Here is a 23,704-nt window from a genome sequence, read left to right as displayed (position 1 = left end):
GTACGCGGCATTATTGTGTAATTTAATACTTATTATTAAAGACTTCTTTAAAACTGTTCAAGGACAAGAGGAAATAATGAGATGCTAAACCATATACATGATGGAAAAGATATGCATACACATGAACATCAACCATGTCCACAAATATATAAATCGTATGAAGGCAAAATATTGTTTATATAAACGCATATACATCACAAATATTCCACACACAACCACCATAAAAAGCATTCAATATTTATCAAATTTACCTTTCTATTAAGATCACTTATGGAATCAAACGGAGCGTTCTCAACACTCAACTAGAGGACAAAAAAAAGAAGTGAAAAACACCCCAAATCACTCGCTTTTCAAAGAAAAAAAATGATTTATATATATGTGGACATGGTTGATTTTCATGTGTATGCGCATCTTTCCCATCATGTATATAGTTTAGCATCTCATTATTTCCTCTTGTCCTTGAACAACAGTTTTTAAGAAGTCTTTAATAATAAGTATTAAATCACACAATTAGACTCAATTTGTTACACAGTGATATATGTGATTTATATTGGGGTATATATATATACACATATATACACACACACACACACACATATTATATATATATATATATATATATATATATATATATATATATATATATATATATATATATATATATACATACACACACACACACATGTTTTTTCGCTCATTTTTCTATTTTTGTTCTTAATACATTTCTTGCTTACACGTTTACATTAGTTTACATTATCTATTTCTCGTTTTGGCCATTTTATGATCAGATGTTTTAGCATTTAAGAAATGTTTTTATGTTGGTGAAGTTTTGTGTTGATTGCTCTTTAACTACAGGTGTTTTGTGTTAGGTGTTTGACTTGATATACACCTTTAAATAGCTTGTGTTGTGAGCATTTCAGTTGTTGTGAACAAGCACGGTTCTTTTCGTGTGAAACGCGTCAACTGATCATCATTGCAATTTTGTCTGGCTCACGACAATAAAGAAATTTCTACAACATCTTTCGGATTCAGGTGTGTGGTCAATCTTTTCTTCTCTTCTTGATATTGCCTACGCTGATGAGCTAGGAATAGCACCGTGGATCTGGGTATGTCCATTTTTTGCCTGAAGTGGTGTGTGCACCCTTGTTCTGTTTCCTGGGAATCAGGTGAGCTGCCAGTGGAGAGGATTTTAAATGTTCTGCTAATTTCTAGTATTGAACAAGTATTATATATGGATTACATGCAGTCCGGAGTTTTTCTTATTAAAGTGGCACATGGATAGTCAATACAACATCTAAGGTCAGGGTTGTTGAAGTACAGTATGAGCAAAGCAGGGGCAGATCGGGGGGGGGGGCAATTAGATGCGGGTGAGTTAGTGGGCAGATGAGAGAGCGGAAAGGCAGGTGAGAGAGTGAGCGGCTCCGTGGGCGGGTGAGTGAGCAGGCGGGCCATGCAGCTAAGCGGCTCGGCAGGTGGGTGAGAGAGCGGGCGGGTGGCTGGGTGGGTGAGAGAGAGCAGGTGGGCCGGGCAGCTGGGCGGCTTGGTGGGTGAGAGGGCGGCTGGCCAATCAGCGAGCCGGCGGACAGGGGAGCAGAGAGATGACATCATCTCTCACCACGGTTCCGGCTGCACTATGCAGGCAGTCGCGGGCAGAGAGATTACATCATCCCTCTGCTGCCTGACTCTGGGACACAGCAAGAGACAATCCCCACCTTAGCAGGAAAGTGACACAGCAAGTGACAATCGGCAATGAGTGACCGGTGATGTGGCAAGTGACAATCCGCAACTTGTGGCAGGTGACGTGGCAAGTAACAATCTGCAACTTGTGGCAGGTGACGTGGCAAGTGACAATCTGCATCTAGTGGCAGGCAAGTGACAATCCGCAATTTGTGGCAGGGACGTGGCAGTGACAATCTGCAACTTTTGGCAAGTGACAATCTACAACATGTGGCAGGTGACAAGCCGCAGCATGTGGCAGGTGGAGTGGCAAGTGACAATCCGCATCTGGTGGCAGGCGACAGTGGCAAGTGACAATCCGCAACATGTGGCAGGTGGCATGGCAAGTGACAATCCGCAATGTGAGGCAGGTGGTATGGCAAGTGACAATCGGCAACGAGTGACAGGTGACGTGGAAAATGACAATCCGCAACTTGTGGCAGGTGACGTGGCAAGTGACAATTCACAACATGTGGCAGGTGACGTGGCAAGTGACAATCCACAACTTGTGGCAGGTGACGTGGCAAGTGACAATCTGCATCTGCTGGCAGGCAAGTGACAAATTGCAATTTGTGGCAGGGACATGGCAGTGACAAACTGCAACTTTTGGCAAGTGGCAATCTGCAACGCGTGGCAGGTGACGTGGCAAGTGATGGTGGCAGGTGACAATCCGCAACGTGTGGCAGGTGGCGTGACAAGTGATAATCCGCATCTGGTGGCAGGCGACGGTGGCAAGTGACAATCCGCAACGTGTGGCAGGTGGCATGGCAAGTGACAATCTGCAACATGTGGCAGGTGGCGTGGCAAGTAACAATCCGCATCTGGTGGCAGGTGATGGTGGCAAGTGACACGGTCAGGGCTCCCACTGGTTCTGCATTATGGTGAGTTGAACCATTTAATTTTATATAACAATGTAATAATAGAAATAATGCACTTCAATCATCCTGACACCATAACAACCATGATGATTGAAGCACTAATACCAGCCATTTCCCCGATAAATTGCCCGCAAAAAAAATATTTTCTGGCAGTGCCCCTCCCGAGACTAGACTCTGGATCTACCCCTAGAGCAAAGTCAGGTCAGACAAGCAGTTGGGTCCAAGGATATGAAAAGGTCAGAGGTTGAAGTCAGCAGGATCAGGGATATTAGGTTGAAGAAAGTAACAGAGTTTAAGCAGACTCAGAATCTCAGAAGCAAGCATTGCAATGAGTCAGTAGACAACACCAGGAATACAAGAGCAAAAAAAAAGGAGGACAGGGTAACAAGGTAAACAAGAATTTTAGGATACCAAGGACTCACAGCCACATACACTAACCAGAACACTATAATGGGCACCTTCTGCTTATGTGTAAAGATCTTCTGAAAAGATCTAAAAAAAGGTCAGGTATATTAGTGCCAGGACACAGGAAAGAGGCTTGGAGTGCAAAGAGAGCCTGAAAGAAATAAATGAGGGGTAGCAAGCAGAGATATACAAAATTGTGGATGCAAGGAAGACCTAAAGACATACAGTACAGCAGAGGACACAGATAGCAGACCACATCAACACCAGCCAAGTCCCTAATAGATGACTACATAACAGAACAAGGAGTGGCAGCCTAGTGCTCAGATGGGTAAACCCAATGCAGGTAGGTTCTTGCAATAACACACCACAAAGGATATAGCATCTACAAAGAATACCAAACACACACAGTAATTGCCGAAAAAATACTCATAACCCCTGAAATTTTCATCATTATGTCATGTTAACCAAAAAACGTAAAAATATTTTATTGGGATTTTATGTGATAGACCAACGCAAAGTGGCACATAATAGTGAAGTGGAAGGAAAATGATAAATGTTTTTTCAAATTTTGTTACAAATAAATATGTGAAAAGTGTGGCGTGCATTTGTATTTAGCCCCCTTGAGTCAATACTTTGTAGAACCACCTTTCACTGCAATTACAGCTGTAAGTCTCTTTGCAAAATAGCTCAAGCTCTGTCAGATTGGATGGGGAGTGTCTCTGAACAGCAATTTTCAAGACTTCCCACAGATTCTCAATTGGATTTAGGTCTGGACTTTGACTGGGCCATTCTAACACATGAATATGATTTGATCTAAACCATTCCATTGTAGCTCTGGCTGTATGTTTAGGGTCGTTGTCCTGCTGGAAGGTAAACCTCCACCCCAGTCTCAAGTCTTTTGCAGACTCTAACAGGTTTTCTTCAAAGATTGCCCCATATTTGGCTCCAGCCAGCTTCCCTGTCCCCGCTGAAGAATAGCAATAGCAACAACACAACATGATGCTGCCATCACCATGTTTCACGGTGGGGATGGTGTGTTCAGGGTGATGTGCAGTGTTAGTTTTCCCCCACACATAGCATTTTGCTTTTAGGCCAAAAAGTTACATGTTGGTCTCATGCAAACTGCAAACTGGGCTTCTTATGGCTTTCTTTCAATAATGGCTTTCTTCTTGCCACTCTTCCATAAAGGCCAGATTTGTGGAGTACACGACTAATAGTTGTCCTGTGGACAGATTCTATCACCTGAGCTGTGGATCTTTGCAGCTTCTCCAGAGTTACTATGGGCGTCTTGGCTGCTTCTCTGACTAATGCTCTCCTTGCACGGCCTGTCAGTTCGGGTGGACGGCCATGCCTTAGTAGGTTTGCAGTTGTGCCATACTCGTTTTCCATTTTCAGATGATGGATAGAACAGTGCTCCGTGAGGTGTTCGAAGCTTGGGATATTTTTTTATAACCTAACTCTGCTTAAAACTTCTCCACAACTTTATCCCTGACCTGTCTGGTGTGTCCCTTGGCCTTCATGATGCTGTCTGTTCACTAAGGTTCTCTAACAAACCTCTGAGGGCTTCATAGAACAGCTGTATTTATACTGAGATTAAAATACACACAGGTGGATTCTATTTACTAATTAGGTGACTTCTGAAGGCAATGGTTTCCACTAGATTTTAGTTAGGGGTATCAGAGTGAAGGGGCCTGAATACAAATGCACAAAACACTTTTCACATATTTATTTGTAAAAAAAATAAAAACCATTTATCGTTTTCCTTCTACTTTACAATTATGTGCCACTTTGTGTTGGTCTATCACATAAAATCCCAATAAAATACATTTATTTCAAGGGGTATGAATACTTTTTCAATAGATCTAGTGGTCAGGTCCTCGAAGGATTCCTATGTGTATGGCTCAGCAGCCTAAAGCACAACTAGAAAAAATAATGAGTATAAGGAGGTCATTACCCATAAAGCATAACCATAGTGGACCACCTCTCATGTCAAGAGTGATACCAATTTATAGTAAAACATGCTTTAGCTGTAAGGACAAAATCCACCCTATGGTGAATACTTGTACTCCACTTAAGGCATCACCATACATATATGAGCCTGCACATAGAATAGATCTTGTTTCACAATCTGGTTCCTAACAAGCAATATAGCTAATATCATAACTATATCTAGCAGCTGATTGACCTTCAAAACAGTAAGCTCCGTGTATGTGGATATCCTATAGTAGTGTCAGAGGGAGTGGGGCCACCCTGTTATGTAAACAGGTGACCCTGCCCCCCTCTGACGCCACGGGGAAGCCATGGGAAAGTCCCCGTGGTGCCAGAGGGAACGGGGTCACCTGGGTACGTCACCAGGTGGCCCGCCCTCAGTTATATAAGAACTGTCAAAGGCGATGAAGCATCACACGGCGGGAGCCTCCCATGGAGGCGGATCGTTGGCGGATTTTTTTTTCTTTTTCGGTCCATCGGCGGAGCGATATAAGAAGATGAATGGACATCGTGGGACAAGCTGTGTCTTTAAAATGTTTTTTAAATATTTTGACACTTATTTTGTGAAATGGTAGGGGTATATTTCTACCCCGTTACCATTTCACACGGGGGGGGGGAGGCCGGGATCTGGGGGTCCCCTTGTTAAAGGGGGCTTCCAGATTCCGATATCCACCCCGCCCGCAGACCCCCACAACCACCAGGCAAGGGTTGTGGGGATGAGGCCCTTGTCTCCATCAACATGGGGACAAGGTGCTTTGAGGGGCTACCCCAAAGCACCCTCCCCATGTTGAGGGCATGTGGCCTGGTACGGTTCAGGAGGGGGGTGCTCTCTCGTCCCCCCCTGCGGCCTTCCAGGTTGCGTGCTCGGATAAGGGTCTGGTATGGATTTTGGGGGGACCCCTACGCCATTTTGTTTTAATTTTGGCGCAGGGTTCCCCCTGAAAGGGTCTGGTATGGATTTTGGGGGGCCCCTACGCCATTTAAAAAAAAAAAATTGGCACAGGGTTCCCCTTAATTTCCATATCAGACCCGAAGGGCCTGGTATGGATTTTAGGGGGACCCCCACTCAATTTTTTTTTAAATTTTGGTTCGGGGTTCCCCTTAATATTCATACCAGACCCAAAGGGCCTGGTAATGGACTGGGGCGATCCCATGCTATTTTTTTCAATGAGTTTTATCTAGATGGCTGAGACCCAACAATTCATTACAGCTGTGATCAGTTTTTAATGACAATTTTTCCTTTAGAAATGTCATTTTGCTGTGGTATTGTTCTAAACACGGAAAACATGCGCCACTTTACAGGCATACTATAGACACCCCCCAGGCACAATATTTAAAGGAATATTTCATTTTTATTGTTTCACGTTAAGCATTAAAAAAATCACTGCTCCTGAAAAAACGTCCGTTTTAAAAAAAATGTTTGCATTGATACATGTCCCCTGGGGCAGGACCCAGGTCCCCGAACACTTTTTATGACAATAACTTGCATATAAGTCTTTAAAATGAGCACTTTTGATTTTACATGTTAGTGTCCCATAGACTTTAACAGTGTTCCAGCGGCTTTTAAAATTGACCCGAACACCGCATATTGTTCAGTGTTTGCAGAACATCTGAACAACCAAAGTTCAGCCCGAACTTATGCTCGGGCCGAACCGTTCGCCCATCCCTATTAAAGACATATGCTGATGCTGCTAAATTTAATCTAGGCATCAATGACTCATGAAAGGGTTAAAGGGGTTGTAACCCTAAAAAGGAAAAAAACTGTGTTTGTGTAATTTGTCCTTTCTGTGTTGTAAAATACCTAGTTGATCCTGCCTGTTCCCATGTCTCCCTGTGTGTGCTGACCACAGTAATCATGGCTGCTGATCTATGATACCGTGATACCGTGGTCAGTTTACGTGCCTTCATCATCCTGCTCTCTGCTCTCTGCCATGAGTCTCTTTTTCTCTCCCTCTCTCCCTGCCTATCAGTTCCAAAGCCTGTGTGTGAGAGCTGATCACCTTCCCGCCCCTCCCCTCCTGCTCCTCTTCTCTGTGGCTTGAAAATAACATCTATAAATTACTGGCATCCCCTCTGTTTTATGAAGGTAATAAGTGCTGTGTGTCCATTTTTTTTAATTCTAATCCTAAATACCTTTTCTCACAGCACCAATGTGAGGTCACGTGACCTTCCTCTGCTGGCCGGGTGACGTCAGAGGGGAATCTCAGCCCCTCTTGCCATCTCCTTAGATCGGGGAAGGAGAGCAGAGGAGGACACGTGACAGCATGGAGGTGCTGTGAGGAGAGGTTTTGAGGATTAGAATTGAAAAAAACAGACACACGGCACAGCACGGCAGAGGGGGTGGCAGTTATTGAATATGCTGACTTTACAACTACTTTTAGACCCCTTTCACACCGGGGCAGTTTGAAGGCGCTATTGCGCCAAAAATAGCTCCTGCAAACTGACCCGAAACAGCTGCTGTGTCTCCAGTGTGAAAGCAGAGGCGCTTTGCAGTGGTTTTTAACCCTTTCTCGGCCGCTAGCGGGGGTAAAACCGCCCGCTAGTGGCTGAAAACCGCAGCTAAATCGACGGTAAAGCACCGATAATAATAGCGGTGCTTTACCACCGACGCACCTCCCTCCCCAGTGTGAAAGGGGCCTAAAGAAAGAAATGGTCTATTGACTTCTTTAGTCAGCGAGACAAAATGTAGAATACTTTTCAAGAAAAATGTTTTAACTGGATGGTCCAAAACTGTTATCTCATGTAATTTTGGATTATGGCATATGACTTTAACGAACCAATAAACACTGCTGTGCTGCAACAGCTGGATTTTGTGTGTGTGTATAATATGAGGGTTCTTCAAAATGTTTCACAGCCATCATAAGCATCACAGTGTGACAAATATTATACTTAACTGCAAAGTTAACAGGATTGCCAGATAGACTAGTCACATGACACGCTCAGACATGGCCAATTACTATTCTCCCCACCCTCACCGTTTCCAACGAAAATATAAAAGTGAGGAAACTTTTTGAAGACCTCTCGTATATAGTCTGAATACATATGTTTTACCTAATTGCTCACCTTTTCTTTTTCTTATATTTTAAGGAATGTCCTAGTGGAGTTGTTAATGAAGACACATTTAAACAGATCTACTCACAATTTTTTCCTCATGGAGGTAAGTGTTTTTTTAAGAGGGTGTCATTAGAACATCAGATCAAGGACAAGAGATCACAATGTGATTTGGGAGAAAAAATCTTATTCTTCTGTAATGAAAGTGTGGCTAAAGTAAAAAAAAAAAGACATAAAACTTTAATAAATGAATAGGCCAAATTTGACTTGTCATAATTATTTTACCATATATTTTGAAGTACGCATGGGGAATTTCAGGAAAATAGGATTTTTAACCTACCAGTAAAATCTGTTTCCTGGAGTATGGTAGAGCAGCCTTTTTCAACCCTGGGGTGCATTCAGGTTTCTTCAGGGTTGAAAAATTGCATACATACAAAATAGCCAGTGGGTGGATCACACAATGTCACAGGTTTTCATTACATCATTACGCATCATTACAGCTGTTGGTGTCCTAACAACCAGCGATGTCATTGGTTGATCAATAGGACACTGGACTCCTGCACAACATCCTTGTTTGCCCCCTCCCTGCCCCTCTTTAGCACTGAGGTCCCAATAGCTGAATGAGGGAGACAAATTGAGGAAGAAGAGAACTGTTGAAATACTAGTCTGTATTGGTGTACAAAGGTGTTTTTACTTTGGGAGAATAAATCACCTCTAATGTTGGGTGTCCTACATGTGTGAATGTTGCTGCGTTATCTTTAACTACAAGTCTCCTTTTTTACATTTTAGAATGGGGTACCTCCAAAATGTGCATAATTATAAAGGGAGCCTTGACTGAAATTTTTTTTGAAAAACACTGCAATAGAGGATACAGCATACTCCCCTCTGTTATGATCTCTCTATTGCTTGAAAAAAAAGTGACTATTTGAGAGTGGGAGGGGGTTACATAGGGAAATGTCCATGCAGCCTTTTTTGCCAATGTCCAAGCACCTGAAGGTAACTGCAAATAAGTCTTAATGATTTAAAGATGCCTGTGACCTTTACTGTAGTCCAGGAGATTTTACCACAATCCTATTTTTCCCTAACTTTCGATTTTTCATCTGAAAGAAAACCTACAAAATAAAATAAATGTATTCAAATGTGCTACAAAAAAACAAAGGTCCAATCTGGGGGAAAAAAATAACATGTTATCATTAACCTATAGGGACAGACTATAAAGACAAAAAAAGGTTATTTAGTATAAAACTAATACATCTCTAAAACAATTAGGGGCATTAAAGAAAACCTGTCACAAAAGAAACATGAAGACTTGCTGACTTTTTCTTTTAACATAGCAGCCAGAAAACTAACATTTTCAGGATAAGATGAATTGCAGTGCTTCTAATGATTTCATATCAGTTTACTTTGAGCTGCTGGTCCCTAAACAACAGATATTTATTATGGAATGGAACTCTGCCTTTGGGGAAGACTTTACTATTTGCAAAAGATCATCAAATTGTTGCCATAATCAACCATAATTTTTATACTGCATATTCAAAGGAAACTATTAGCCTGGTTTCACACTTGTGCGGTGCGAATTGAAGCTCAGGTTTCACTGGGGAGATAACAATCTCCTGTTCAACGGATTCATTGCGTTTTTGCTCAGGATTAGAGAGCAGGGAGAGGGGGAGGGAGGGGGGGGGGAGGGGGAGGTGTAGTGAGGAGAAAGAGAAAATCCTTGTTCAGAACGCAATGCATCTGCGAATCAGATGCATTCCCATAGGAGATAATAGGCTTGTAGTTCGCACCGCAATGCCCAAAAAACGCACACGTTTTTTGTGCAATGCGCAGTGCGAATGCAACGCACATATGTGAACCAGATACATTCATATGAATGTATTTTAAAATGTCCTGCGAATTAGATGCGGTGTAATCCGCATCTAATTCGCATAGGTGTGAACCCGGGCTAACAGTTTTTAATCACTTTTACTTTTTTTTTTAACTGATGGTTATCTGAATTCTCAAGAGCACTATTGCGTTTTAACAACAAATCACTGCAAAATCTTTTCCTTTTCAGTCTAATGCCCCGTACACACAGTGGGAATTTCCGACAGAAAAAGTCCGATGGGAGCTTTTCATCGTATATTCCGACCATGTGTATGCCCCATTGGACTTTTTACTTTGAAAATTCAGACGGACTTAGATAGAGAACATGTTCTATATTTTTCCGATGGAACAAATTCCTATCGGGAAAACCGCTCGTCTGTATGCTGTTCCGACGTACCAAAAATTATGTATGCTCTGAAGAGAGTACCAGACATCGTACGCATTGTCCGTTCGTACATGTTGTACGTCACTGCGTTCGTGATGGCCAGAATTTGGCGTGACCGTGTGTATGCAAGATAGCTTGAGCAGAATTCTGTCGGAAAAACCTTCAGAGTTTATTCCGACGGCAAAACCGGTCGTGTGTACAGGGCATAACTGTCTCTGATACAGAATCTAATACGGAGTTGTATGAATGGGATGAGGCACTACTCTGACTCATTCACGTCTATATGTAAATTTAAGCTTGTACTATTGAACTCTGTAAACAAGCTTGTTTCAACAAACTAGATAGAAAGACTCAAGAAAATGTGAAACAGAGCTAACAATGTCAACAATATGCTGCATATTAATGTACAAATTATTCATAAGCAATATTTTATATTTATCTGAATAAACCAAAAAGAAAACATATTTTTAAATATATTTTTTACTGCTCATGCTTAAAAATAAACAAGATAAAAACCTTTATACATTCCCTTTAAACTAAGATATTCTGCTTTACAATTTATTTATAATTCATCATCATCAGAAAAAAGAATACAAAGTACAATTCCCACACATTCAAAGAGAACTTTCAATGCACTTATTCAAAGAAAACTTCAAAAATAGCATTTGTAAAAAGTTTACATAGGTATCTTTAACACTGGGGAGATCGGTGACTACCTATATAATAGATACATTTTTTTACAGAGGGGCAATCGGAGCACATAATTTTCTGTTTTCTGATTTGCAACTCCATGACGATTAAATTTATTAGCAAAAAGAAAATGTGTAGTCATGTAGTCAAATGTAGTCATCTTTGACAGTTGGTTTATACTGCTGCCTTTAGGAGGTTTGGACACTGACAAACAAGCAAAAAAAAAATGAAGCCAGCCCCCAGATAACCCTACTTCCAGCCGTCATACCTCATTTTTTTGTTAGTGTCCTAGGTGGTTGGACGCTGAGCTTTGAAAATGCGGAATAGACTCCCTCCTTTTTTTTCCTGTGCTGGAGCAAATCGGATCACGCTTTAATGAGGTTTCTCCGGATTTACTGTGGGTATAGGATAGTGTATATGGGGATTTTCTATTTTTTTCTTTTGGTTGAACCTATTGGACTTCTGTATTTTTTCAACCTATGTGAAATTCACTCACTAAGCTCTGCCTCTGTATACTGTGGTGCTTGCTGCATGACACTGTCTCCACGGTGATCTCTGTCTATTCATAAATTATATTGCCATCTCTTCAATGCAGCTAGGGGACCCCACCAGTTCCCCATTACTGTGGTGAATTGTGATTATGTCTGTTAAATGACTTTCACTGGCAGACATCTGAATGCTGTGTTTATCACTGAAAAGTGCTCTTCTAGTCAAGACCCATGGCACAGTCTTTAGTGACTCCAACTATGCATTTTGTCAGTATTGCCTTTTGGCTGTAATATGCAGATAGTCCCTCAGCATAGCTTTTAATCAAGTCTGCTTTTACCCCACTACTGTGGTGATTTGTGAGTGGCACTTTATATGGTTGAAGCTACCTAACGTGTATATACAGTATCTCACAAAGGTGAGTACACCCCTCACATTTTTGTAAATATTTTATTATATCTTTTCATGTGACAAGATTTGTAAACCCTTCTGTTTTTTTCACCTTAATGCATCCTATGGTGAAAAAAACACCTCCCAGCCCACCGTTTTACTTACCTGAGCCCTGGAATTTCTCACGGCGGAGACGTGCTCTTCCTTTGCCCGGGGTTCTTGGCTCTTGATTGGATTGATTGATAGCAGCACAGCCATTGGCTCCCGGGGGGTTAGGGCCGAGTCCGACAACGATGGACTCGGGAGCGCCCACGCAAGGTAACCCCCCAGGAGAGTGCTTCTGAGAGGGGGTTATACAATGCGGGGAGGAGCTGTGAGAACTGCCGAGGAACATAGACATATGAGTGCTGCCTGCATTGCTGCAGAGGTTGAATGGGTAGGGGGTCAGCCTGTCGGTGCTCAGACCATACGCCACACACTGCATCAAATTGGTCTGCATGGCTGTTGTCCCAGAAGGAAGCCTCTTCTAAAGATGATGGGCAAGAAAGCCTGAAAACAGTTTGCTGAAGATGAAGGACATGGATTACTGGCACCATGTTCTGTATTAATTATTCATCATTCATTAATGGCTGTGTGTTGAGTTATTTTGAGGGGACAGCAAATTTACACTGTTATACAAGCTGTACATTCACTACATTTCATATTAGTTTCAGAGCCATGACACCTTCCCCTGCAGTCTTTCATGAGATGCTTGTTGTTTAGTGCCTTGCGTAATATAATCAGCAGAGTATAATCCCGGCACTTACATTTGCTTGATGTATTTAGCAGTCTGAGTTTCAGCTGCGTCACAGTATTATTTCGGGATGGCTATATTTTCTAAAATTCCTTTAATTTTTTAATAAGGTAATTACTCTGTCTGAGGGAAATCAGGGCCAATGTCATCTTCGAGAGGGGAATGTTGCACCTTCCTTTGGCTTATAAGGAAATCTCTTCCCACTCTTACTGCTTTTTTCAGTTGCACTGTGCATGTCCCAGTCTCTGGTCTTACACAACTGCCTGCCTTCATTGAACTGATCACTTCTAGCCGCCTGTTTTTGTCATCAAACCCAATTGCCTGCATTTGTGAGTACACCACCAACCTCATTTTGGATGTATATGTGTCACGTACCTGGTAGGTGGAGCCCGGAATGCAGGGAACGGCCTCTCGTATACCTCCGACTCGGGAACCCCTGGTAGTGATGACAGGGGCTCGGGAGTGCGAAGGGGCACAAGTGCCTGACTGGAAGGCTGGAACAGGGAGCTGAATCAGGTAGACAGCTGGGAGGTGTCCTGTAGTCCGGCAGCAGGATGTAGACAGCAGGGAGGTGTCTTGTAGTCCAGCAGCAGGATGCAGACAGCAGGGAGGTGTCTTGTAGTCCAGCAGCAGGATGTAGACAGCAGGGAGGTGTCTTGTAGTCCAGCAGCAGGATGCAGACAGCAGGGAGGTGTCTTGTAGTCCAGCAGCAGGATGTAGACAGCAGGGAGGTGTCTTGTAGTCCAGCAGCAGGATGCAGACAGCAGGGAAGTGTCCAGCAGCAGGATGTAGACAGCAGGGTGCAGGCAAGCCGGGTCAAACACAGATGGGCAGATCAGGTACAGAAGGTAAATCCGGGAGAATAGTCAAAGTCCAAAAGCTGAGATCAGGGCAGGCAGCAAACAGAGTAGTCAAAGTCCAAAAGCCGGAATCAGGGCAGGCAGCAAACAGAGTAGTCAGGAACAGTCCAACTGGTATCAGGTAGCAAATGCAAGTAACAGGGCACAAGGGGTCTTCAGGAACGCTGTAGACCGGACAGCAAGGCAGCAGTGGAACAGTCCTCTTTAAATAGCCCCTTTGGCGCCAAGTGCTGTCACAGGGCGCCGCTATTGGCGCTATTGCGCGCGCCGGATGGCGCTTCTGTGCACAGGCATTCCTTTGAACTTTAGTTTGCTGGGATATTTGCAAGAGGGCTTTTCCTGACAATATGTCCTTTAAGATTTCACTGACACACTGCCTGTTTAGCCAAGGTGGTTAAGTCTCCAGCGTTTAGTTGTAGCTGGAGGGCACAAGTCCAACATCAAGTCCCATTGCTGGCAGCTTGTCTTAAGCTCCCCAGCTACCTCTTAAGTAGAACAAGTGTTTACGTGGGTCATCTAACATGTTTCATATTATTTCCAGTCTGAATGACCTCATTTGATCTGAAATGCATCGAGAAGACCAATCTGATGAACCACATATTGGGTCTTCTATGACTTGTCTTGATGCAAAGATCTTCCCTGTTTCTTCCTTTCTGGAAAATATTCTGTGTGAAGACTGAGAATCTCTTTTTCTGTCATGGTTTCCTCTGAAACATATAGAGATTTTTTTTTCCATTGAACAGCAAATTCCTTTGTAAACTTTAGGGGCTTCACCGATGCTTAATTAGAATCCCTTCTTATGTCACAGTTTATATTTACTGTTCTGACTCAACTACAAGGCAATAACTTTATCTTCAGCTTCACATAGAGCTTACATGACCTGGTGATCTATTTATCCCTTGCATCAATTCAGACAGCTTAACTCAATGGATAACTCACTGTATGGAAAGACAGATGATGAATCCTCTCGAATGTTCCGTTTAATGATGGGTATCCATAGGTAGAAAAAGGTTGAAGTTGTAAAGATGTTACAGCAATGAGGTATACTGTGCACAATGAATAAGAGAGTGGAAGGGGAGGAGAATAAACAGAACTACGGTGAGAGAAAGAGTTCAGATAGACAGAGGGAACAGATCTTAAAGACACAGAGCATTATAAATCACATAGTGTAACACAACATTTACTGCTACAACTCTGCCCTCCTTTGGTGAAAACTTTAATATGTGACACCGTGTCTCAATGGATCACATCTTTTATGAGTGATTTCTTTGACACAGATCAAGACCTTTGAGTTTTTTACAGCTTCTTCAAAAATTTGTGAAGCTACAGTCTTGTATGGCAGTTATGTCAGTCCATAAGTTTAGTACACTTAGACTCCAGATTTTTACTTCGGGTGCAAGCCTATTTGACATCTCTACCTCATACCTTGTAGCCACAAACCTTCTGTTTAACCACTTCCGGACCGCCGCACGTCGATATACGTCCTTACTTTGAGGAGGAATCTTATTGTTATGGCAGCATCTAGCTGCCATAGCCCAGTATCCTCTTGTTCGGCCGGCGGTCCGCTACAAGATAAAAGTGGTCTCTGCAGTGGATTCACTGCAAGATCACTTTGATCGGCGGCAGGAGGGGACACCCCCCGCCGCGCTCCGGTGCCCTCCACCGCTTACCAGAGCCGTCGGCAGTGGCGGAGGTGATTGGGTCCTCTCTCTGGCTGGGCATGGAGACGAGTGAGGGAAAGATGGCCCCCATCCGTCTCCATGACATTGCAGTGCGGAAACAACATCAAAACATCACTTACGCCCATAGCTCTTACAGGGACATTAAAGGGACATTTTTTTTAAATTCTTTTTTTAAATGACAATTTTTTTTTTGTTTAATTGCATTTTAATTTAAATATGAGATCTGAGGTCTTTTTGACCCCAGATCAAACATTTAAGAGGTCCTGTCATGCTTTTTTTCTATTACAAGGGATGTTTACACATTTTTTTTAAACAGTGTAAAAATAAAAAATAAAAGGTAAAATAAATAAAAAAATAAAAAAATAAATAAGAAAAAAAAAGTTTAAACACGCCCCATCCCGCCGAGCTCATGCGCAGAAGCGAACGCATATGTGAGTAGTGCCCGCATATGAAAACTGGTGTTTAAACCATACATGTGAGGTATCGCTGCGATCGGTAGAGCGAGAGCACTCATTCTAGCCCTAGACCTCCTCTGTAACTCAAAACATGCAACCTGTAGAATTTTTTAAACGTCGCCTATGGAGATTTTTAAGGGTAAAAGTTTGTCGCCATTCCACGAGTGGGCGCAATTTTGTGTGACCTGTTGGCTATCGATTTACTCGTAACATTATCTTTCATAATATAAAAAAATTGGGCTAACTTTACTGTTGTCTTATTTTTTAATTTAAAAAAAGTGTATTTTTTCCAAAAAAGTGCGCTTGTAAGACCGCTGCGCAAATACGGTGTGACAGAAAGTATTGCAATAACCACCATTTTATTCTCTAGGGTGTTAGAAAAAAAATGTATAATGTTTGGGGTTTCTAAGTAATTTTCTAGCAAAAAACACTGTTTTTAACTTGTAAACAACACATCTAAAAAAGAGGCTCGGTCCTTAAGTGGTTAAATCTTTTTCCAAATTGCTTGGGCTTCCCACATCCTGGGATTTATGTCATCCTTTGTTGCCTGGAATCTATTTTAAAGCACTTATGACCGCATTTTAGCTCCAAAATCAACTACCAGGAAAATAAGCTGAAAAAACTCCATATGAATTGGGGAATGGAAGGGCCCCAAATTTGAACCTTTTAAATTTCTTGGGAAGCAAAGTTCTATGTGCACATCCCAAAATCAAAACGTACAAAATGGGATGCTTGCGGAAAGGAAGGTGTACTTTTGAGGTTTAAACTTCAGTGTGTTCACAATTTCATGAATTAACACAAACACTTCAAACTGCAACAAAGTGAAACAGAAATAGAAATTAACACAAACAATCCAAGTACCGTAAAAGAAGAAACCAGGCCACAAGAGGCTTCAATCAGGAAATTCATTAGAAGCAATAAAGACATCCCAGCCAAATGTCTGTCCTATGTTGCTCATATAGCATTAAAACCAGAGCCAGATTCAGTGGATGAGATGCAAAGACTACCAACTCATGAGAAACAAAAGTGGATAAGAGCCATTGATGAAGAACTGAGATTCAAAATGGGACAAATATAAGAAGTGGTTGTTGAGTGGGGATGTTGGAATACATTGTTCATATACAGTATTTTTGTACAACTACAGATTTAAACACTGCCATCTACTGGCTGAAGAATATAAGTTTGTAGCTGCATGTATGTTTAAACCCTATGTCTTTTCTCTGTAATAAATGTTCATGTTTCTTGTCTGCAGTTAAGCAGGAGGTAAATACATGTGAACTGTGCACAGTCTGTTCTGTAGGGCTATAAACAGAAAGTTAGAATTTCTAACAAAAAAGACATGATACTCTGCACTTCCTTGTTTTACATTGCATATCTCCTTCCCTCTATTGTTTTAGTTTTGTATTGTATTGTGAGAGCTGTTATATTATGGATCGCCTATGGATCTCCCCATCCTTAACGTCAACTGTTATGAGTTTTCTACTTTAGTTCCCAGCTGTTTACTGGGTAGTCTTGGATTGGGACATGCTTTGTGTTGTCAAACATTTTTTTCCTGAAGTTGAGGATTGGTTCTCAGTTCTCTTCCACATGATTTTTCCTTAGGGTGCTTAATTGATTGTGCTCCACAGTCTTGTTGAGGTCATCATTCTTTCAGATAGCAATCCCTGATTCCATATTGGTGTTTTGCTTTGTAAGTAGCAAATTCCTTATTTGCTTTTCCTTTTTGTCAACCAACGTTGTTCATTTATTGATTGTTTTATTTCAAACTTCATATGTTGCAAATTTCCCAGTGGCCCTTGGCGTCTCCTCAGTTGGACTGCTTTTTTACATGCATGTTGCCTTAAGAATTTCTAAATTCCTGTGTCCCTCTGTGGATGATAAAGAAAAAAATACTTTTGAACTTAGTATAAAATCCTTTTCTTAAAATCCATTGAGGGACACAGGTCCTGTCCCCCTGTGTTGGTTTTATGTACAAAGTACTGCTTGCTCACAAAACTGAGGTGTGATGGTCAGAATGGGTTATAGGGGGTCTAACTTTTTTTTATTTTGCTTGTGTTCAAACATCCTAAAGGCAACAGTGTAACCCAATTAACTAAGAATTACTAAATTCTGGAGTCCATCAATTGACTTGAAAAATATTTTAGGCAAGAACAAAATCTTCTTTTTCCACATTTATCTTTGAAGATAACCTCACATACACCTTTGCCACTGTTTAACCCTTTCACTGCCAGGTCCCTATGCCGTACAGACGTACAGAAGTGCCTGCAGGTCACTAGGTCAGTAAGGCATACGGACCACATTTCCTCTCTCCTATAAGCCTTTGGTCACTTCAATGACCATAAGCTTATATCAGAATTTTTCAGCAGACTCCCCTGAACAATTCTATAACTCTGATCAGCGGATTACAACCCACTGATCAGACTTATTGAGCTCTAATGTGACCATCCCCACCCACGCGCCGCCTCCCTGTCCCCTGCCTCTCCACTCCCGCCACACACTTCAATCTAAAACTGCCCCCCAACTCTCCTATCCTATCTCCTTCACCCCCCTTCTTCACCCCCAGCGTTGATTACCCCCCTCCATCCGATCCGACCCCCCCTGCAAACCCGCTCCCCGCAGCCATCATTAGCCGGCATCCCTCCTCATCCTCACGCTCCCGCTGGCTTCAGGTGCTACATGGAGCTTGGGGGGGTCCAGATGTGTCCCTCCACCAGTCAGATCACCCCCCAACTGCCCCCGCACCCCTGATCCATGACTCCCCTCCCTCCGCCTGCAGCTTCTCCCTGCACAGATCTCCGTGATCTGTCAGGCTGGAGAGCACAGCCAGGGGGAGGGAGGGCAGTGGGGGTGAAGTTGGGGCTTGGGGGGCTTTAGTAAACATGCGCTTACTAAGCTCCCCCCTGTAGAAGAGAGGGCACATGCAGCGATCAATACTGATCACTGCTATGTGCCCACTGACACTGACAGCTGATATATTGTAACCCCGAGTGTTACAATGTATCAGACATTTTCTGAATGAATGGAATCTCTATACAGATTCTCATTCGTTCAAGTAAAGTGCTGCAGAGAAAAAGGGACTATCTTTAGTCCCTTTCTCTGTGCCCCCAGGTCCGCCCGCACTCACCCCTCCACAGTGACAGTCACCCCCCGCACTCACCCCTCCATGTATACCTCAGCTTCTGCTCTCGGCCAACCCGATCTGTCCTGATTGGCCAGGTGGAAAAGCCGGAAGATGATAGTGAATATTAATTCGCTATTTTCACAACTCACAAGTGGGTGGGTTTGGGGTGCAATGCTACGCGCCCAACCTTTTTCAAGCCAAATTAGAGCCTCAGGCTCTAATCATGTGGCTTGAAAAACTCATACAGACGTATGAGTTTGGCGTCCTGCAGGGGAGCGGCTCCCCAGCGCCTCTAATGGACCAGCTACTCCAGGTAAGACATATGTTCATGTACTCTCTGTCAGCTCAACCAGAGAGAAATGGGCGATTAATCTACTCTCTATAGTGGGGGGTCCATGCATGAGAGTTCAAATGCAGCAAGAGGTGTGTAGATGGTCACAGATGGGCTCACTCTCTGGATTGCTGCCAGCTCATAACAAGCTAGAAGGGGCTCTGTAGACAGTAAAAAACAAAGAAGAGAGCAGCGCCATCTAAGTGCAGCATGATAAAAACATTTTAATATAGGACAGATGATTTTAAACTCACGAGATTGTAGAGATTACAGCGCATGTAAAATGTTATAAGGAGTTCATCCACTCCTGGGGGAAGGCGGTCGGCTCGCAGGTGGAGAGACAGCTGATGTTCCCGGCTACGCTGGTGGCTCCCAACGCTTCCTGGTTCTCAGATTCGGCTCAGGGGCGGCTGGACACGTCACTTCCGGATGGTAAGAGAGTGGGGAGGAGCGCGCGTTCAGATTAGGAAGCATGTATGCTCCTAACGCGCACTCCTCAACACTCTCTCACCATCCGGAAGTGACGTGTCCAGCCGCCCCTGAGCCGAATCTGAGAACCAGGAAGCGTTGGGAGCCACTAGCATAGCCCAGGTGCTTGAAATGCAGCAGATGGAAATCAGCACTTGTGTCAGGGAAGTGAATGGAAGAGAGACTCACAAGTTCTGCGGCAAGTGTAAGCTCTCACACAAGCAGAGACACGGGCTGCTAACCCCCATGTGTGGCTTGCTTGGCACCCTTATTATGGAGGAGCCTAACCCCTGTATGGGACCGAAGATTAGCAGTGAGCCTGCTATTTAGTTTGTGATACCAGGATTTGGACTGTTTATTGACTTTGGCTGAATAAGCTGTCTTTTTATTTAACCGTGATTCAAATAAATTAACTGTTTTGCTTTCACCAAATTGGGTGGCGGTCATGCATGCACCCACGCTCATGCTTAAACAGAAACCCACAAATCTCCAGTACTGTGCACAGCACAATGATTTGTAGAAATAAAATAGGGGGTTTATGAAACAAATAATAAAAAAAGCTGAGACCATTGATAATTTAAAAATCTTTTCCAAGGCCTTTTGCTGAGGATTTTTACTTTAAAGTGGTTGTAAACCCTTACAGACCACTTTGACCTACAGGTAAGCTCAGATTAAGGCTTACCTGTAGGTCCAAGAAATATCCCCTAAATCTACACGGTTTAGGAGATATTTGCAAAAAGACAGGCGCCGTAGACAGCGGCGCGCAGGCGCATTGAGCATTCCACTGCTAACGGCAATATGCCGTTAGTGGCGGTTCCCATGCGCATGCACGGGAGTGACGTCATCACGGCTCCGGCCAATCACAGCACCAGAGCCACGATACCCGGAAAGAAGATGGACGCTCCGTAGCAGAGGGGACAGCGGTGACATCGCAGGCTTCTGTGTCAGGTAAGTTACACATAATGGGCTACTATGCGATGCATAGTAGCTCATTATGCTTTACGTTTGCAGGGGAACAAACAGGAAGTAAACCCATCAGGGTTTACTTCCTCTTTAATGAGGATTTATAAACAGCAGGGGACTGCTAAGCCCCAATATGTCTGTACAACTGATTAGATTATTAACTTAGACAAATAGGCTGTACACTTTCCCCAAGGAATTATCACTTTGGAAGGGAATTTCTTCTTAGTTTATTGAATGTGGCGAAAATTCACTTTTCTTTTTTTTTTTCAAATATAAATTTTATTAATTTTCATAGAAAAGGGGTAAATCTCCGAACAAAATACCACAATGGTATAAAATAGAAAAGCGAGGTCGCAGCCTCCTTACAGAACATCATAATAAAACATAGTATGTTATAAAAGTAAAGCTCTTGTCAACCTAGTTCTATTATATGTTATTATCCCTGACTTGTACATTTTCTTAGTGTTACAACATCTCAGAGCAGCAAAATCCTAGTACATTCACCATAGACATTAGTTGATATCTCATTTAAACGTTTAATATTTATGAACTGTTGCGACTGCATCAGTCAGGAGGAAGCTACCAGAAAGTGAGTTAAAGATAAGAAGGAGCAAGTATAAGAAAGAAGAGAGGAAGGGGATGGGTAGGGGATGAGAGGGAAAGGGAAGGAAGGGGAAATGGTTAGGTGTCGGCGGAAGCTTTGAGTAGGCCAGTTTTCTTTTAACAAAAGAGTTAAAATTTGTCATTAGGTGGGGTTCCCCATAAGGGCTTTACCTTCGTCTGAATATTTAAACATATTCCAGAGTGTCCAAGTTTTCTTATAGACTGCTTGTCTATCTTGAGCTGTCAGTATAATGTCTTCTAATTTGTTTACGTCTTCCACTTTCCGTAGCCACATTGATACGGTTGGTGGGGAGGTTTGTTTCCATAGCAAGGGGATTCAGGACTTGGCTGCGTTGATTAGGTGACGCAATACGGATTTTTTATACTTTTTGAGCGGCATGGACGACACCTGAAGCAAGAAAAACGCCGGGTCGTTTGGAATTTGAAAATCTGTGAATTTTTGAGAAATAGATCGAACAGCAGTCCAGAAATTTGTCAATCTAGGACAGGACCAAAACACGTGCAGCATCGTTCCCTCTTCCACCTGGCATCGCCAGCAATATTTGGATGTATCAGGAAATATAGTATGTAGACGACTGGGTGTTAAGTACCACCTCGTCAGGATCTTATAGTTCATCTCTTGTAATTTAGTGCATATTGATGATTTAAGGGAGAGAGCTATCATGTTTTGCTTCTGGACTGCAGTGAAAGAGCGCTGAAGGTCTGTTTCCCACTTCATAATACATGACAGGTTGGGTTGTTGTGGAGGTGTGTTTAGTAGAGTGTACATTTTGGATAGGACCTGTGGTAGTGGTTCTGTGTCTGTACATATCTCCTCAAATGTAGTCAAGGGTCTATTGTATGATTGAGGGTTTTGGATTGTCTGGAGGAAATGATGAATTTGTGCTGCACTCCAAAATGTGAGTTTGAATGGGCCAGTCGGGTCCAATAATTCTGAAATAGAGGGCCATCTATTGTTTTGGATAAATTGTGAGGCTTTGACACAGCCGGAGCTCTTTAATGCCTGAAATTGTTCAGATGAAATTCCAGGTGGGAACTTGGGGTGTCCTAAGATCGGAGTCAAGGGGGATTCCCTGGTCGTTAGTGATGTCTGTAGTGTGGCGTGAAGGCATTGTTTTATAGTGTTTCCTATAAGGGGATGTGATTTCAATTCTATAGGAAGGGAGGCACAACACCACAGTGCAGTCTGCAGAGGTATTTTTGTTTGATGTTGCTCTATTTGAGCCCATAATTTAGCTGCTTTATGTCGGTGCCAGTCTACTACTCTACCTACATGGACTGCCTGGTAGTACTTCCTGATGTCCGGAAGTGCAACCCCTCCATAGTGTTTTGGTGCACATAACTGTGATCTGGGGATACAGGGTTTTTTATTTGCCCATACAAACCGGGTGAAGAGAGATTGTACTCGTTTAAAGTATGAGGTAGGGATGTTGATTGGTAGGGCTTGAAATAAATATAAAAATTTGGGCAATATGCTCATTTTAATTAGATTACATCGCCCAAACCATGAGTGTAGTCCCGTATCCCACTCACTTAATAGGGTTCTAGTCTTACTCAAAAGGGGTGGGAAGTTACTGTCAAACAGTAGGGCTGGGTCTGGTGGTATTTTCGTGCCTAAATATGTTAAGGTAGAGTCAGTCCACCTTCGCATCAAACCTGCCATAGGAAGGTGGTTTATTTTCCATGTGCAATGTCAGTAATGCTGGGTAGCCGCCTCATGTCTCTACTAAGTAAGAGCTGATATGGCCATCCCTGAAGCCACCAAAAATAGGCTCTACAGTTTCTGACCATATTTCAAACCCTCATACCAAGGTCTCCAACATCTCTGGTTACATAGGGGGATTTATTTGATATGGCCATTACTTCTATAATCTGGTCATCTGATTGGCTGTTTCAGTTCAGTAACTAAACCTCCCAAGGAAATTTAGGACCGGTTCTGTCAAATTAGATACACATAACTGAGTCTATTATCTCAGAGATTCCATATCTAAAAGCAGCTTCTGTGCAAGTTCAGGAGCAGTTCCTGTAGAAATACCTGGCTCCACTATATATGTGGTTAATGCACAGCATCTAATAATATAGATGAACAGCTCAGTTCTGGTAAGTTTTTGTATGAGGTGCTCATATACACAACATCCAGTAGGGTTGAAAGGGGGTCCAAGTTATGGAGGGTAAGTCATGTGTAGGCCCGATTCCCGGGAAACATAAGAACCGGCGCCACAAAAAGACACCCTACTCATAACAGTAGTTGGCCATATATCAGACATGAACAGTAAAAAGAAAAACGGTTTAAATCTCACCCAAACAGTGGAATGTAAAAATGAAAATCAAAACTTCTGTCTGCAGTTATAGTTGTTTCACGACTCACGTATGTCCTCTTGAGACGATGCTCTGGGTCTGCGGCGGGTCCGCTGCTGCCTCGGCGGTAGAATATTGTTGACTCTCGATGAAGAAGGGTGATGTGCGTGTAAGAGGACGAAGCCAATTGGGGATTTCAATTGGTTCTGTGTCAAGGAAAGTGAATAGTGCCGGCAGGGCATCTGGCTTTCGA

At 42.8% G+C, this 23,704-nt stretch overlaps 1 protein-coding gene across 3 annotated transcripts in view; it reads left to right on the top strand.

Moving 5' to 3' along the window:
* Positions 1–23,704, top strand: part of KCNIP1 (potassium voltage-gated channel interacting protein 1) — a 586,554-nt gene that overhangs the window by 239,761 nt on the left and 323,089 nt on the right. For all 3 annotated transcript variants that reach the window (XM_073620736.1, XM_073620735.1, XM_073620737.1), the window contains one exon: positions 8,076–8,145. In XM_073620736.1, coding sequence (XP_073476837.1) covers positions 8,076–8,145 — 70 coding nt within the window. The remainder of the gene's footprint in view (positions 1–8,075; positions 8,146–23,704) is intronic.

This window comes from Aquarana catesbeiana, linkage group LG03 (assembly GCF_042186555.1).
Source record: "Aquarana catesbeiana isolate 2022-GZ linkage group LG03, ASM4218655v1, whole genome shotgun sequence".
Taxonomy (NCBI): Eukaryota; Metazoa; Chordata; class Amphibia; order Anura; family Ranidae; genus Aquarana; species Aquarana catesbeiana.
The sequence above is the reverse complement of the archived record's forward strand: the minus strand, read 5'-3'. Positions and strand labels throughout refer to the sequence as shown.